The sequence below is a fragment of the Melampsora larici-populina genome (genome assembly GCF_000204055.1).
Source record: "Melampsora larici-populina 98AG31 unplaced genomic scaffold MELLAscaffold_16, whole genome shotgun sequence".
Taxonomy (NCBI): domain Eukaryota; kingdom Fungi; phylum Basidiomycota; class Pucciniomycetes; order Pucciniales; family Melampsoraceae; genus Melampsora; species Melampsora laricis-populina.
This window is the reverse complement of record NW_006768780.1, coordinates 50,868-68,284: the sequence shown is the minus strand read 5'-3', so window position 1 is coordinate 68,284 and position 17,417 is coordinate 50,868. Positions and strand designations below refer to the sequence as shown.

General features: G+C 40.1%; 5 protein-coding genes across 5 annotated transcripts; 1 reads left to right on the top strand and 4 right to left on the bottom strand.

Annotated features, from left to right (window-relative positions):
• Positions 1–100: 100 nt before the first annotated feature.
• MELLADRAFT_85894 (uncharacterized protein) lies at positions 101–447 on the bottom strand (the record flags this gene model as incomplete). The annotated part of the gene is made up of 2 exons (XM_007409403.1): positions 101–218; positions 305–447. 2 exons carry the CDS (start codon positions 445–447, stop codon positions 101–103), a joined length of 261 nt encoding a protein of 86 aa, XP_007409465.1.
• A 3,552-nt stretch (positions 448–3,999) lies between these two features.
• MELLADRAFT_62736 (uncharacterized protein) lies at positions 4,000–4,422 on the bottom strand (the record flags this gene model as incomplete). Its single annotated transcript, XM_007409402.1, has 1 exon — positions 4,000–4,422. One exon carries the CDS (start codon positions 4,420–4,422, stop codon positions 4,000–4,002), a length of 423 nt encoding a protein of 140 aa, XP_007409464.1.
• Positions 4,423–6,421: 1,999 nt separating this feature from the next.
• On the bottom strand, positions 6,422–7,690 carry MELLADRAFT_85893 (uncharacterized protein; the record flags this gene model as incomplete). The annotated part of the gene is made up of 4 exons (XM_007409401.1): positions 6,422–6,465; positions 6,507–6,750; positions 6,812–7,050; positions 7,123–7,690. The coding sequence occupies 4 exons, from the start codon at positions 7,688–7,690 to the stop codon at positions 6,422–6,424; spliced, it is 1,095 nt and encodes a 364-aa protein (XP_007409463.1).
• Positions 7,691–11,201: 3,511 nt separating this feature from the next.
• Positions 11,202–12,482, top strand: MELLADRAFT_85892 (uncharacterized protein; the record flags this gene model as incomplete). Its single annotated transcript, XM_007409647.1, has 2 exons — positions 11,202–11,673; positions 11,746–12,482. The coding sequence occupies 2 exons, from the start codon at positions 11,202–11,204 to the stop codon at positions 12,480–12,482; spliced, it is 1,209 nt and encodes a 402-aa protein (XP_007409709.1).
• Positions 12,483–14,315: 1,833 nt separating this feature from the next.
• MELLADRAFT_62734 (uncharacterized protein) lies at positions 14,316–16,507 on the bottom strand (the record flags this gene model as incomplete). The annotated part of the gene is made up of 3 exons (XM_007409400.1): positions 14,316–14,543; positions 14,609–15,040; positions 15,146–16,507. 3 exons carry the CDS (start codon positions 16,505–16,507, stop codon positions 14,316–14,318), a joined length of 2,022 nt encoding a protein of 673 aa, XP_007409462.1.
• Positions 16,508–17,417: the final 910 nt, after the last annotated feature.

Below are 17,417 nucleotides of genomic sequence, written 5' to 3'. Positions count from 1 at the left end.
GGGTTCAAGTTCTGATGGATTCTCTTCGGCTTCAGATTCCTTGTGGTTAAGACAGTATTCATTGAATATATCTTCTGTTGATGAGACCTCGTGTGAAATCTCAATCTCGTCTATGGATTGAATAATGGTTCTCTAGTGAGATTGTGTTCGATGATGAGAGAGCGCCAATTGCTTGTAAATTTCTTAAACCTTCTTCGATCTCCGAGTGAGTCTCCTCGCTTTTGGAAGAGATCGAGACCGAGCGATATTCAGTGAATTAACGCATTGATATGATTGGGTAAAGAAGAAAGGATCAAAGGCTTACATAGAAAAGTTTCCATTGATGGAAATTACTTTTGTATGAGCCCAGCAGTGCTTGATAGTGTTTGATGAAACCGAGTTCCAAGCATGTTTAGCCATCTTCATGGCTTGTAATATGTTGATTTTGTATATCTCGGCACCACACATGCCTTGCGAAAAGTTTCAAATCAATCGATTGATGAACCGTTTTCAATAATGAGCTTTGAATGTTCGGATTATCCCAGCATCGCATGGCTGGATGTGAGAGGTTAGATTGGGCTTGAACTTTTCAAGTCGGATATTCTTGAGAGATCCTTCTGGAACAACGTGTCCAGAGAAGTTATCGACCCATAGGATTATGTTTCTCTTCTCTACAGCTAGATTGCGGTCCCACTCATAAATCCACTCGGCAAAGATAGAGCTAGTCATCCAAGCCTTCGAGTTCCAGTGATAATCAAGGTTATGAGCCTCACGACCCCCTTTCCTCTTGAAAGGCTGTGGATGACGGGCGTGACCAATGAAAGTAAGATGTCGTTTGTCGGATCCATCAGCATTGGTGGTGACTACGATCGTGATCCGAGCTTTAACCCCTTTCACTCCAGATTTGCCCTCCTTTGCCAGACCTCAATCAGGTGGCATGCTAAAAGAACAAAACAATGATGATGAGGACATATGAAGAAAGGATGTTAAAAACAAAACTTACGCATAAAACAATGCAGTCTCATCCATATTGTATATGTCTGAATAATTAAATTCTCGATTGATATCTTGAACCCGTTTGATTTCATCTTTGACAGTCGCCATGTCAACTGACCCAGCTTCGCCATGGTTAGTGTAGAGCTGGATGTTGTGTCGAGTTTTGAATCGGGTGAGCCATCCATCACTCACCCGAAGCCATTGATCTTCGGGGAGGTTCTTTTTACGAGCAAAGTCCTTCCATTGAGCTTTGATTACCTCACCCGTAATGATGACTCCAGAAGCATAAGCCTCGTCAAGCCATTGTTCAAGCATTGTCTCAATGTCAGAATGCTTCACTGGTCGGACTCGAAGAGCTGTTTGTGAGTTGACTGGAGCAGTCTCGCGGATCTTGACCTCAGAGCCAATCCATCGGCTGAGTGTTGGTTGCTTCAAGTTGAGATCGGGTAAGTGTAAACTAAAGTGCTCAACTGTTTTCTTCTGGCTTTCTCCATTTGCATGGAACCAGTCGAGAATCTGGAGCTTCTGAGAAATCGTGGCCGAGCAGATTTTGGTTGACGTCCCTTTTGATTTCTTTGCACCTTTGAGCTTTGTTGGCTTCGAATTTGGCTGGGGTGAGTTTCTTTTTCTTTTATTTGATTGATTTTCTACTTTCTGATCAAGCTTGTGTTGTTCATAGCCCTCGGAAAGAACCGTGATGGCATCAAACTGGGAGCGACTGAGACATTGGCTGGAGTTCTCATCAAGGTTGAGGATTTCATTGATCACAAGTTGCTCGGTAATAAGATTTCCGTTCTGATCAAGCCATTCTTCATCTTCAGCAGAAAGAGTTTCACCTCGATTTTGGCGTTGAGTGAGATCGGAGATTTTCTTGTCGCAGCTGGCTTTCAATGATTTGAGACCAGTCTGAAGTTGATCAATCTCGAACTCTTCCGTAGCCATGCTTTCGGCTTCAATTTTTGAGAGAGGAAGATCAGAATTTGAAAGGTAAAGGATGTTTCCTACACGGATAGCATGTGGAGGATTCTCGGTTTCATATTGGACTGGATCAACTCCAAACCTTCTTGTTGATTTGTTGGGCATTGTTTGGAGTGTGAAGTATGGAAGCTTTGAAGGTTTGGTGGGATTGTGGAGACGTGCAGAATCAGGCAGAACCTGAGAGAAATCAAATTTTACATAGAATTTATGCACCTATATGGACTTATGGCGGCTCAAAATCTTATGCAGTATGCAGTTAAGGGATTTTATGCAGTTAACACTTGGTTTTGGTGCCGCCAAAAATGGCGGAAAAAATTCTTATGCACATAAAGAATTATGCACTTAAAGAGACATCAACTTAGAGAGAGTTGACTGTACAGTTGTATGCATTTGTGAAATGCCTTCAAAGAGATCACGAGGATCTACTTCGCGGGGTTCCAGTCAAATATGGACACAAGAATTATGCAAAAGTAGCTCAGCTACTTGGCTGGTCCAAGAAGACTCAAAATCGCAAGCTCGAAAAGAATGATGGTCGCCCACCGGACACCACAAATGCTTTGCTTGGTCCACCCAAAAAACTGGGACAGCCCAAAGGTTCCCTCAATGTCGATTGTAACCCGGTGACCACCTATCAAGGATTTCAAGCTTGTTACAAGCAAGGTCACAAAAACCGGTGTTGGCTCAATGCCATGACCGAGTGCATGTATGCAGTGCATACCACGTTTTGGTACAGCGGGTCAAGTGGTAAATCAAAACATATTTATACCAAGTTGATGAAGTTCTTTTCATCGCGGTCCACATGGGATATGAATCCGCAGGATGGCAGTATTAGGTCCATTTTATCCATTGGTCAAAATTCAATTCATGCAGCCATTCGCGCCTCCTGTAAGAAGCGACTACGAAGTCGAAGGGAAGATGGCATACACCATCGACTTTGAATCGATTGTAAAGCCCAGAGCACGTAAGATGCACTGGGCTAACAAACTTGTGACTTTGAAACAACTCAAATTGAACTTTTTGTAAGTCACACAAGGTTTTGCCAGAGCGCTCTGTGTGACTCACAGAGTGCTCTGATAGGGCCCTCACAGCAGTACGGAAAGCTCCAAAACATTGAAGAGCAGCTTCACAGCATATAATAGGTGCTTCACAGCAGTACAGAAAGCTCCAAAACATTGAAGAGCAGCTTCACAGCATGGTGCTTCACAGCAGTGCGGACAGCCTCAAAATATCATAGAGCACCTTCACAGCATGTAAAGGTGCTTCACAGCAGTGCGGACAGCTCCAAAACAAGAAGAGCAGCTTCACAGCATGTAAAGATGCTTCACAGCAGTGCGGACAGCCTCAAAATATCAGAGCACCTTCACAGCATGTAAAGATGCTTCACAGCAGTGCGGACAGCTCCAAACCATTGAAGAGCAGCTTCACAGCATGTAAAGATGCTTCACAGCAGTGCGGACAGCCTCAAACCATTATAGAGCAGCTTCACAGCAGATAAAAGGCGCTTCACAGCAGGGGGGAAAGCTTCAAAAGATTGAAGAGCAGCTTCACAGCATGTAAAGATGCTTCACAGCAGTGCGGACAGCCTCAAAATATCATAGAGCACCTTCACAGCATGTAAAGATGCTTCACAGCAGTGCGGACAGCTCCAAACCATTGAAGAGCAGCTTCACAGCATGTAAAGATGCTTCACAGCAGTGCGGACAGCCTCAAACCATTATAGAGCAGCTTCACAGCATATAACAGGTGCTTCACAGCACCTGTTATATATTGAAGAGCAGCTTCACAGCATGTAAAGATGATTCACAGCAGTGCGGACAGCCTCAAAATATTCTAGAGCACCTTCACAGCATATAAAGATGCTTCACAGCAGTGCGAAAAGCCTCAAACCATTATAGAGCAGCTTCACAGCATCTAACAGGTGCTTCACAGCAGTGTGGAAAGCTTCACAGCAGATAAAAGGCGCTTCATAAAATTGTAGAGCAAATAAAAGGTGCTTCAAAACATTGTAGAGCAGATTCACAGCGGCAAATACAAATCAATAACACCTTAATCAAGATCAATACCCTCATCTGAATCAACATCTTCATTCTTGTTGACCTCTTCCAAATCATCCTCTTCACCGTTGTCTTCATCAAGGTATTCATCAAGGTTGGCCAGATGTTGCTCGGCCAATTCTCCCTCATCCATAGGTGTGGCCTCTACAATCTCTGCTTGGGAATTTGCTTTCCACATCAACCTACTTGTCTCAACTAATCCTGCCCACCTTGTTGTCAACAAGGCTTCTTCTGGTTCCAACATCTGACTATATTCAGCAGTACCATCCAGGAGCTGAGGCATCCCACAGTTCCACGACATCCATAGGCGAGAGAAATCCTGACGGAGATGTCCAACAATACCACGTAAGATATTTTTACTTTCATTCAATCGATCTGCAGGTTTTGCCTTGGTAGATCCCACTAATCCTACCATCCATTTACTTGAATCATCATCTGGATTCTCATCTGAAACACCATATATACCATGAGCTTTATCATCCAATTGACAACTTTGCTTATCAACTACTCACCTTCTATCCTAGTCTCAAGCAACTGAATCTTTGTGTCCATTTCCAATGCCCACTTTATTGACTGTCTGCACTCACGCCCTACACGACGCAGCTCATCAAAAGCATGGATCTTATCACGATATGCCACAATGCCCTCTTTAGTCTTTTGATCCACAGCCCAGGCTTCCGTTGGATGGGTTAAGTCACCCATATCCCAGAAAGGATCAAATACTGGAAGTCCTTTGATGTCGTCAAAAGGAGGGCAATTAATAGGATGCGGAGATGGGAATGCTTCATTAAATTCCGTAACCAGTTTGTGGAATGTATCGTGTTTCTTCTTCAAAGCCGTTTGCTTGACTCTCAAATCTCGCTTTGTTTTTTGTTGAAGACGGGTTCCTTCATAGGGTTGTAATATCAGCAATGGAACTAAAATAATTGAAATGTGCATGCTATCTACACACCTTCTCTGCGATCACTGAGCTTTTGCATTTCAAACAAATCCACTTTGGCACCATACAATGTTGACTTTGCCACTCGGATTCGGATAAGTTTGGCACCTTTTGGAGCTATTCAATATTTTAATATTTATATCAGAGTAATACTTCCAAATCATCAGCAAAAGATACTTACTATCAGACGGCATATCCCTGTAATGATCTCCACCTAGGTTTTCAACTAATTGATCAATCTCACCCTGCAGTATTCTCAATCTCACCGGTAGGTTATTGATCTTATCATTTTCGAGTGGAGTCCTATCTCTTCTGTGCTTAGCCCGCAAAAACTCGAGTTCTTCCCTATATCATCCAAATCAAGGTTGACTATCAAAGATCCTTGGAAAAATTAAAAATAATCAAAAGTATGCTCAACTCGGACTCATGGTAGCTTTCTTCCAGGCTGGTCAGCTTGTTCACTTTTTCCTCCAAGCTTTGCAAATTATCGTGAACCATCACCTGCAACTGAGACTCCCGCTGTCTGTTCCATTGGGTCTCAAAATATTGGTCAGAGTAAGCAGGATTGGTCTTCAAGTGATTTAACTTTTGGTCGCTTTCAGAATATAGTTGATGGCTTGTTGACAAGCGTTTCAATAACCATTTAACTACACAAAAAGTCATTTCCTTTCATTTAGAATGTACTGTGTATTTCGGAATCAAAAAAAGTTTGACAAACCAGATGCAAATCTACGAGCCTCATTGTGATGAGTTGCACGCAGGTATAAAGCAACAAGCCTGTGAAGCTTCGTACAGTACCGCGAAGGGCCAACCAAGGATGACAGAGCGGACCATATCCTTTCGAGACCTTCACCATCTGACAGCCCCCAATCTACATTCAATCGTGGGTTGTACCTTAATTGACATGACCACTGGTGTACGTATGAGTGGAAGACACTTGTTCCAAACTTCATTTGATCAATAAACCGTTCAAAAAAGTTTCTCTACATATTAAGAAAATGTGTTTTCAGTGAATGAACCGTTTGGTCAGATAGAACAAAAGTGTACAACCTTTTTGATGCTCTTCTCTAGGTTACATCCAATGTCATATAGTACTCCAAACAAGGTGGAAGTCTGATCATTGTTGACAGTTCGCTTGAGAATCCAGTCAAGCATTGCAAGAGGGTATTCACCCCTGTGAGTAAAGAAGTAAGTGAGTATTCTAAAAATATACGAGATGTCTGAACCACACACCGTTCGCCTGTCTGTACAATATTGATTAACTTAAGCAGATGATCATGGCGGCATGCCATACCCATCAGACCTGTCTCATCAAACCCCTTCCAAGTCTGTCTACCGCGTACATCATTGGCTGCTGTGTGCTGGCTAGTACATGGGTCCTGAGGCAACAATAGAAAAATGTCAATAAACATATATTTATATGCATAGAAGTTTCAATTGTCTTACAATGACTTCAGGTTTCTGTTGACGATTGTTACGCCCTCGTTGCCCCAATTGCGACTCCCACACCTTCACAAGCTCTGGTGAAATGAAAAGAGAGGGTAAAAGTCCGCTCTCACCTCGCCAAGAAGCACTTGCAGCCATGTGTCGCCTGTGCTGGAAATTACCATCTAAGCATATGATATAGTTGGGCTCTTCTGCTCGCTTTCCTGGAACAACCGGTCCAAAGCAAGGTGGGCAGTTTGATGCAAGCTGATCAATTGGTGTTAAATGCAAAGCTTTCGTAACCATCTCTTCCTCAAGCCGAATCATCTCCCGATACGCATCAACAGCTGCTGAGAAGTTCTTTCGCCAGTCGCGAGTCTACCCTGCCAAAAAGAAGTTTTAGTATAGATAACAATTTTGAGATGAGAGAAATACTTACATTATCAGTACCTGGTACCAAAAAAAGAGCATTTGAGGCATCAAGGAACTCATTTAGCCCCTCAACAAAGGGAGCAAGACGAGCTGTGCAATGCTTCCACAGTATGTGATTAAAGCGTAGTAAACGGATCGAGAATGCAGTCCGTGGCCGATCTGCTGAACCACCCATGTAGCCTTTCATAACTAGCCGCACTACATCAGGAATGCATCGACAGGTCTGAAGTTTGATCTTCTGACGGCCTATGAACAAACATTGATATACACTTCAAATCAAGGATGACAATTGTCTGAGCTGAGTCAGGATACACTCACTTAAGATATCTATAGCATCCACTTCAACCTCAGACTTCTGCCAACCAGCACATCTGCACTGAGAATTCCAGTCAAAATTCCATAAATTCTGGTCGCCCCATTGTCGAGTCTTCTGAGCACAAGGTATGAACACCCTAAAGATTTGTGGAATGACATCCTGCCAGTCAGCTTCTTCACAAAGTGTTCGCTCTTGGTAAGTTACACCTCGATAGTAGTCAGATCGGTTGGCCGGTATCACTGTCAGATTATCTCCTTCTCCAGAGGCTGGGTTTGCCTCTTCAACCAGATGGAGCTCTTCATACACCTGTGGTGCAATAACTTCATCACCATTGTCACCATCGTCATCTTCATTACTATCGAGATCATGATGCTGCAGAGGTGGTTCAGAGGAAATTTGATCCTGAACAGGCTGATGTTCAGTCTTCAGAGAGCCAAGCCGGGCCTGAGCTGCTTCAGCTTTGCGAGTCTGCAGTTGGTTCCATCTCTGGCTTGCGCTTCCTTCGCCTGCTGGGTTATCACGTCGGGCTCGTTTCTTGGCTGGCTTGACTTCTTCTCCAAATAAAGCCATTGCATGAAAAGACTAGTTGTTATGATATAAATCTGTAGTTTATACGAATCAACTGGTTATGATTATTATTCAAATGATCTCAATCATGTTTTCCCTGGTTGGTAATTGATGAAAGTATTACAAATGAAATGACCTCATAATGAATGACTTCATCAAGGAGATTTCTGGTGAATTGTCCATACAAAAACTAGTGTCGGTGAATACTCTATTGCTAGTGCCAATCATTAAATCAGTGATTGATTGGTCACTCTAAATGGACTTCGCCGGTCAACCGTCAACATAGGCACACCAATCCAATAATGATTGATGTGACACTCTTGAATAGATAAGGTTGGAGCACTGTAAGTACAGGCCAGTCCAAGTGTCTAAAATGGACATAGGTGAGATATCTTTTACTTACTTTTGAGGAAGAACGAATAGATTCATGTAGAATAGTTATGACCAGGCACAACATTTAGTCCTTGTCAGTAACAAATCTGCTTTGTAGTAGTAGTAATGGATACTGAACCATTCAATATGTTAAGCAGTCACATATCATCTTACAATGTCTCGTATATTTGTATTCTCCAAAGCTATACATGTTGCAATACTTGCATATGTTGCTTGCTCACACTCAATGGTGAGAATTTATGAAACATCTCAAACACGTAGTCCAACACATCTTTCATGTTTGATGTTTGATCAGAAAACATCATCAAAGTGAAATTCTTGTTTAAATTTATGTCTGTTTTGTCAAAGGTTACTTCAAGACAAAATCCAAAAGTTTGAAGTGAAAGTTAGATTGATTTTGCCAGAAGAAGAGTAAGCAACCTTGGAAAGGAAAAGCATCCAGGTGGTTGAGGTTTCATATATTCACTTCCATATCACTTCTTTTCCAAAAACCCTCTGTAAATCATTGATCTTTTCCATCTTTTCTGAGTCCAATTCCAGAAACAGGGTCAATCATAATAGAACACCTCATGGTGTAAGAATCACAGTGTAAGATAACAAAATCAGCAGAGCATTCCAAATCAAGGTGGAAGGTAAGAAATGTAGCAAGTCTCTCAACTTAATCTTATTAAACTCGTATGGACATACAACATTTTTTAACTTCTATTGATTTGAATCATCAACAACCTATCTTAATGGTCTCTGCTTGAGTTCCTTCTTGTGAATGAGGCGTGCTGATTATGTTCTCTTTATAATTCACAATATATTTGAGGTAGATGATTATTTGGTCATCATTCTTGCTCGTAAGTGCAACTTGGCTGTCTTCAAACTTCTTTGTTGTCTCACTTCATATTTTCATTCTTCTTTTCCTGATATATTACCCTTGACAGTTGGATAGATGTGTTTTATCAACTTGACTGCTGTATACAAAAGTCTTTCAACTTTATACTTGTTTCTGAATCATCAGATAACTAAGAATTCAATGTTTTGTATGTCTGAGAAGGCTTTGTATCCTGAATAGGATATGTGATGATGTTAATTGAAGGGAACGGAAAGTAGATTTCATGGCATAAGATATTGATGTTTCCTCTGTTGGAAAGCCTTCTAGTAGGTATTTTCCATGCAGGTTCTTGATAAGGTGATACTACAGTTGGGAAAATTAGTTTCCATGTCAGTGGGGGTGGTGATGGGCAAGACCCTATATTCAATCTTGAAGTTCAGGTAGATGGTTCACCTTCTAATTGGTTCAATAATTGAAGCTTGGTGATTGATCCTTGTGTTTGACTGAGTCACTTGAGGAATTATAATGAGGCAAACATAGTGGAAAATCAAAATAAGTGCATGCATCTGATGCATCAGTATGAAACCCAGTTTAGTTTCTTGCCATGTACGCTATAGTAAGATGTGTCTTCAATAATTTCACCCTGAAGCAATAAAATCTGAAAAGATTTTATTGCTTCAAGACTTAGATACTTGTGAACCTCAGATTCTCTTCTATTCTTAACTAAATAGAAGTCTGAAGAACACCTGAACCTGTTAGTCAAGACAACAGGGAAGATCTTTGGTTGTATTATTGGTTACGGTCATATCCCTCAAGTATCCTATTGGTACTCTGGGATTCAATTTGATCTATCACCATAAGTAGAAGGCACACAACTTTGGAAACACATTTGATATTATATATTTATGAGACTTTTTTGATTTTGTTTACTAGAAGGTCACCTAGATAAAAATATGGGTATCTTTGGAATGAATTCAATCTGATTTGTATTACTTAGTCCATTTTGATTGGCACATTGAATAAATCAAACACAAAGGCTGTCTTTGTGAATCACTGGTCTTTTTTGACTATGAAGGAAATTATGAATTCTGATGCAATTAGAACACATTCCATTCTAGAAAAAACACATATTTGTAGGTTTGAATCATGTTATGACAATGGAATTAGATGACATGCTCATGATATATAAAATCTGTGGTAATGTGGTGTTCTTGTATACATCAAAAAGGGTGTTCATTAGAAGGAATTATTCTCATTATATCATAACTCTTTGTGCATCTCAATGACACATGCCATTTTGAGTAATTCAAATAGGACTCTTCATGTGAAGACATTAATCAACTACATATCAAATCAGATCAATTCACCACCCATTTGAATATGGTTCCCATCATGTGACATATTTAGGAGTAATTATTCTTGATATATAATTCACATCACATCACATCATTTGACCGCCCATTTGATCTTGGTTGCCAACATGTGACATATGTATACAAGTCTAGCATGAACATGTGAAATTTTGGGATAAACATGTGAAAGTTTGAAAATTTCAAATGGCAAGTCGTCTTTGAAGGTCTTTGGTGGATAGAACCTGATAAACCATTAGATTAACACTTTCAAACCCCTGCATGCTTCGGAGATTGAGTTCATCGCGACGCATAACACAGAAGCTAGAGGGGAGCGAATTTGTTGAATTCTTCAGAACTCTTTATTTGGTCTTTGGATTGATCTCAACTTCTTAATTGCTCTTTGAATGGTTCTAAAAGCCTCAATCGCCCTTCAAATCAGTCTCAAGATCTTAATCGCTCTTCACATCATTGCTCTTACCATTAATTACTTTACATCCTTCTCTACTTCATATTCAAGAGGCCTTCGTATCTACCAGATTAATCTTAACCTCGAACATATCGCTCCCCAAATTGTTCGATTCAAAGCACTCTAACGTAATTCAAATCGCTCTCATCGACTTGATTACTCTGAAACGCAAATCGAATTCTTCTCAACAACTTAATCGCTCTTCAAGAAATTCTGAACCTCTTAATTGAATCGTATGTTTCTTAACTTCATATTCAAATGAATCACAACTTCAACCTTGATCAATAGCTAATTAGGTCATTTGGATCATTCTGGATCCGATTAAACTTCCTGATAGGTCTTCTATACTTCTTAATTGCACATCATCCGGATCATTCTCAACTTCTTCTTCGACAGTTCTTTGGGTCATTTTCACTTTGGAATGTTCTCCTGTTCTCGACTTAATCTTCAATCAATCACACCAATTCCCTTTCAATTCGTCAAATGGGTCATAAATACAAATCACCAAGTACCCGTAAGGCCAGAGCGAATCATACGATCAATAAAAACATGCAGGATCCAGAAAGAGCTCGCCCTTTAATCAATGCACGAGCTGCAAGTAAAGCAGAATTGATCGAACAGTATGGCCTACCCTCAGATACAAAATTTTTATTTTTCAAGAAAGGCCGCTGGTTAAAAAGAGCTCGCTTCACAGTCCGATATGGGACAGTTGTATGCCTTGATGCTGATACATCTGAATTGCTACTGGTGGCAAGATTTGTTGAGAGAGACGAAGTTAATGAGGACCTTTTTGAGTCGTACAATCATTCTATTAGTACAATCTATCAGCATGCTAAGGCGCGTGGAATTATTAATATTAATGGTGCAAGTTATAAAGAGAAGCGTAGGATTCGCAAGCATGGAACCATGTATGCATTTGGCTTGAGACCTGGATATGAGAAAGGAGTAGCAGCAGGTGATCATAGTTCTCCAAAAATATCTTGTTTTATATACTGATGTAGGCTAACTAACATGTTTATGATAACAGGTACCTACACTTGGAATGAAGAAACAGCTGCTGATTATGCCAAGATGGAGGCTGATCTCAAACGCCAGGGAAATTTGCCTGAAATAGAAAACTTCATTGCCGAACGATTTTCTGGACTCTCATATAATGCCTTTCAATCAAATAGTACCTTAGCTTTGATAACTGATGCTCCATCTTGGGCGAATCAATCTTTCTATGTTTCACCAAATTCCCAAGTCTTCTCGTCCAATATAACAATGACCTGTGACGAATTTACCAACAAAAAGCATAAAGACCACGATGCTACCGACTATGCTTTTGGATTCTTTTGCCTCATTGATCGTGCAACTGGTGAACTTTATGAAAAAGGGTCAACAGTGCCTAGGGGTAATGTCATTGGTGCTCGATTTGTATTGGATGATTACAACCTGGAAGTAGACCTAGACTCATCTGACGGGGTGCTTGAACTCATATGGAATACACAGGTTAACCATCACACCAGTCCATCCAAAACTTACGATGCAAACAATCAAAGAGTAGCACCTGCTGATGCAGAAGTGACACGATTTGCTTGCTCATGCCAGATCTCTTTGTCCCTGGTTCAAAGGATTGCAAAGGTGTATGCATTACGAGATGGCATGAATGAAAAACAATGGAATGTTTATCGAGATACACAGCTACATGGTTATGGTGTTCAGGCCCATGCAAAAATGAAGGCACTTGCCATCAAGTTGGGAATTTGGGAAGATAATTTTTAACCGAGTTTTTTCATCTTTGATAATTTTTTTGTTTCCTTTTTTTGTGTGGGTCATGTTTTTTTTTCTACTCATCAATGTTGATATGTGTTATGCATTCACTTCTTCAATTGGATTCCTGTGAAGTTTCTCCTTCTTCGATGTGAAGCTTTAAGGTTCAGAAGTTTCTTACTTGACATATATTTCCCAATGTGACGTTTTGGCTTCTTAACTTGAAAGTTTCTACTTCACATACAATTCTTGATGTGAAGTAGAAACTTCTTAACTTGACAGGTTCACATCACAACAATAATCTTCATGATGGATGTGAAGTAGAGACTACAAATATTCTTGGATGTGAAGTAGAATATTATTTGATGTGAAGTAGAACATTCTTGGATGTGAAGTAGAATATTTTTTGATGTGAAGTATAATAAGCTGTGATGTGAAGTAGAAAAGTCTTTGATGTGAAGGTGACCCACAATGAGGTATGTCCTTCACAGCTACCTTCACAACAATTCAAGATTTGTGTTAACTTCTAGTTTCTACTTCACATACAATTCTTGATGTGAAGTAGAAACTTCTTAACTTGACAGGTTCACATCACAACAATAATCTTCATGATGGATGTGAAGTAGAGACTACAAATATTCTTTGATGTGAAGTAGAATATTATTTGATGTGAAGTAGAACATTCTTTGATGTGAAGTAGAATTTTTTTTGATGTGAAGTATAATAGGCTGTGATGTGAAGTAGAAAAGTCTTTGATGTGAAGGTGACCCACAATGAGGTATGTCCTTCACAGCTACCTTCACAACAATTCGAGATTTGTGGGGGGCTCCTTCATTTATTTTCAACTTCACAACCAACTTGGATTTGCACATTATCGATCTTTCATCATACAATGATGATTCAAGAGGAAGGCCTGGAACTTGGAGATTACATATATAATTTTGACTTCACATTGAACTTTGAAATACACATATTGTTGAATCTGTACTCAGACCACAATGAATCATGAAAAAATATTACCCACAAAAATTATACTTCACATAATTCGAAACATTTCAGATGTGAAGTCATCAAAAAAATAAAATAAACCAAAAACTGAGAATTCTGAAGTCATCAAAAAAATTAAAGAAACCAAAAACTGAGAATTCTTCACAATACTCATCATAAATACACAAATATGTTAATCAATCTATGAATGTTGGGGGTTTTTTAGGTTTGAAATTATCTTGAGAAGCTATCTTAACCTCTTCTTCCCTTTTCTCTTCGTCCCTTTTTGATTTGATTTCTTTGAAAACTGAATAATTAAAGTCGTACATACCATTCCATAGATTAGCAGAGGTCTCATGCAATGTTTTCCACTCAGGACATAGGACCGGTATAGGAACTTCCTTTGTGAAATCTAGTGTGAGTGAGATGTAGTGATCCTTGTTGACAAAGCATACAACAATTGGTTTGACTAGCTTTGGAGGTGGGCTGAAGAATGGAAAAGAAAACCTTGAGTAAGAATCGGGGGAGCTATAATAGATTACTGGCTGCTTGTAGGTATTGGCAATGAGAGGTAGGCAAGCCAACATTGGTAGCCACAATTCTTTTTCGGCTTGGTCTTCAGGATTGTTGAGGATGGTGAGAATTTTTTCAACATTGTAACCAATGGAGAAATCCGGCATATTCTTTTCATACCAAGGATATCTTGCTAAAAGTTCTTGTTTCAACTCATCTCGTACTTTTATAGAATCTCTTTTTGAGCGCCCCATGGAGACTGCAATCGATGAGAATGAACATAAGCCATTCCGTTGAACATCTGTTGGCTTGATTAGGAAAGGATATAGATATGAAGGGATATCTTTAATGTATTTGAAAGCCTGGAATGAGGTAGGTAGGCAGAGCGTTAGCAAGCATAAAAAAGAATTGGCATGACAACATGCGTACATGGTGTACTGTATCGAAATTTCCTGTGTCTGCAACATCTTCGGATTTTTCTGATGTTGAATCATCATCGGGTATTTCTGAATCTGATTCCTCATCAGATTCGTCCGAAGCTGATGAAAGCTCTGATGATGATGAACCAGAAGACTAAAGCAATACTTGCATTTAGTATAATGAATGATATGTAAGGTGACAGAGAAACAAGAACGTACATTCAAATCTTTATCATTCTTGACATCAACAATTCTCGAAGTAACAGGCTGAATGGTGACAGATTCACAAATCGGCTTAGCTTTGTGTGAGATGCAAGATGCACTTGGCAAACTGTGTGGTGCTTCTGCTGGTCGATTTGAGCCAGACGTGGCCCTTGTAAGTCTTCTTGTTGAAGGAACCAATCGATTTTTTTGAGTCGTCTCTTCTTCTTGGTGAAGACGAGAAGAGGATCTGAGTGATAAGGTGGATACTTTGGTGATCTTTGGGTTTTTAAGCCCTTGAGAAACATTGGAACGCAGAATTTTCCTGCTAGTGTTAGCCAAGGAAGATCGATTGAGTGGTTTGTCAGAGAGAGAAGAGGAATGGTGTGCAAGGTTGTTATCTTCTTTCTGTTTGGTTACAATAGATACATCTTTGTCAGTCCGTCCTTTCTAAAGTTACCAAAGAGAAATGATGGTTAGTTTGATTTGGTGAAGTGAAGAGAAATGAAAAAAGCGAACTTTTGGTGTCAATGACATAATAATATTTTTGCATACTGAAGTTTCAGGAGATGAAAGTCCTGAGGTAGGGGGTGAAGCTGATCTTGAACAAACCAAGTGATTTACACCATTAGTATTCGAGCGCAGTGCATTTTTTGAAGATGGACATCGAGTAAGGTGATTTTGAAGAGTGTTTGAATCATCTTTGGGAAAGGAATCGGATCCTGGAGTTTCACTGATGGTCTGTTCGTCTTTGTTTTCTTCAGTTTGTTTCAGTTTATGTTGGATTGTATGTGTTATCTCAACTTGAGGGGTCAGATCTTCATTTTTTTCATATTGGGAAGCATTGAAAGTCGATTGCTTGACTGAAGATTGAGCTAGGAGAGAGGGATCAATCGTCTTTGATTTGCTGAGTTGTCGATCCAAGAGCATTGTGATATCAGGCATTGGAGAGTCACATGATTTCATTGATTTATTTAGATCTACATCCGGCTGAGATTCATATTGAGTGGTATTCAGATTTCCACCACTTCCTGAAAACATTTGATTGTATTCGGCTTTAGTTGTTGGTGTGAGATGACCCGAAGGAGATTCACTGTTGGCTTTGTTCAACGCTTCAGAGCCAGGTATGGTGAGAAACTTGTTGGTTAGATTATTCATTTCAGCAAGTGTTTGATGTTCATTTTCATCATTAAGATTGATACCAGGAAAATCAGCAGCTTTTGTCGAGGTGTCAGCACCAGGTATGTTCTTCAACTCGGTGGTTAGATTGTTCGTCTTAGCAAGTGATTCAATATCAATATGAGGAACTTTGACTGGTTTGTTGAATGTTTGATCGGCTGAATTCCTCTTGCGTTTTTTTTTGTTCTTGACAATCAATTCAGTAGTTGACAAAGCCTTTTTAAAAGCTTGAAGGAGGTAATCCTGAGTAACATCATCTAATTTTCTCATTCGCCGGAATAAGCCTGTGTATTCTTCTTTAAGGTGTGTACTGAGGTTCAAAGGAAGTGAAAATGAATTTCCAGACCACGATAAATCTTCAGACCATTCAGAAACAAAATTAAGGTAAGCCACTTCCTCTTCATCTTCTACAAATTCTTCTGATTTAAAGTTAGGCTTTGATCGTATTTTCAGTTCAAGAGTGCTAGCTGGATGATCATGTCGAGGTTCCACAACAGTGAGTGTCCAGAGATCTTTCTTGGTCGGTTGTTTCGCCACTAGTTTGAAAGGACAGGTACCCTTGCTCCATGGCTGACGGGTTTTTCCTTTGGAACACTTGAAATCAATCTGTACCTGTCGAGTCTGACCTAGAATCGAGATCTTGTAACCATGTTGCAATGAATTTGAGTTGATATGATCTATTAACTTATTTTTGTCTTGAAAAACACCTGGTGGTGGTGTTGGCAAAGTGTAATACATAATTTGAGGTTGATCATCTTGATGATCATCATTAGGACCTTCTTCATCAGCATCTTCATCAGGAGCATTGTCTTCGTGAGGGTTGGCTGTAACTAGAGGTTGATTATTGGTTGGAGGAACTGTGGCTAGAAGTTCTTCATCGGTAGGAGGAGGACCATCACTGATCGAAACAATAGGATTGGTGATTTGAGATTCGATTGGATTGCTGTCTTGAGGTTTGACTGTAAGGAGAGGTTGATCATCCTGTGAAGGAGGACAATGGTTAATCGATCCAATAGGGCTGGTTATTTGGAATTCAATCGGTTCGGTAGTATTGGGTGTGGATGTAGAATGATTCGTTTTCTTGGAGCAAGGTAGAGCTTTGCGTTTAGACCGTCGGGGAGGCATTCTTGCTGTGAAGACAGATGTGAAGATATTGATTTGATTTAGAGAGGTGGTGATTTGATGTGAAGCTGATGAATGATGTGATGAAGCATGTGAAGTATGAAAGCTGTGCAGACTCGGGGAAGAAGAAAGGAAGGTAAAATCTGTGATTCCTGAGTGACATGTAATCACATGCAATACAGAACAATCTGTGAAATGGTTATGTAGTGTTTCAAAGCTTTTCGCACTGCTGTGAACTCCACAAATCCTGCTGTGAAGCTGGTCTTCCACTGTTTTAGATATTTTCGCACTGCTGTGAAGCCCACTGCCTGCTGTGAAGCTGGTCTGTAGTGCTCACACGATTTTTGACATGCTGTGAAGCCCTCATGCTCTGATGTGAAGCTGGTCTCAACTGTTTTACATATTTCCAAACTGCTGTGAAGCTGTTCTAGGGTGCTTAGGAGCTTGTTGACCTGCTGTGAAGCCCACTGCCTGCTGTGAAGCTGGTCTGTAGTGCTCACAAGATATTTGACATGCTGTGAAGCCC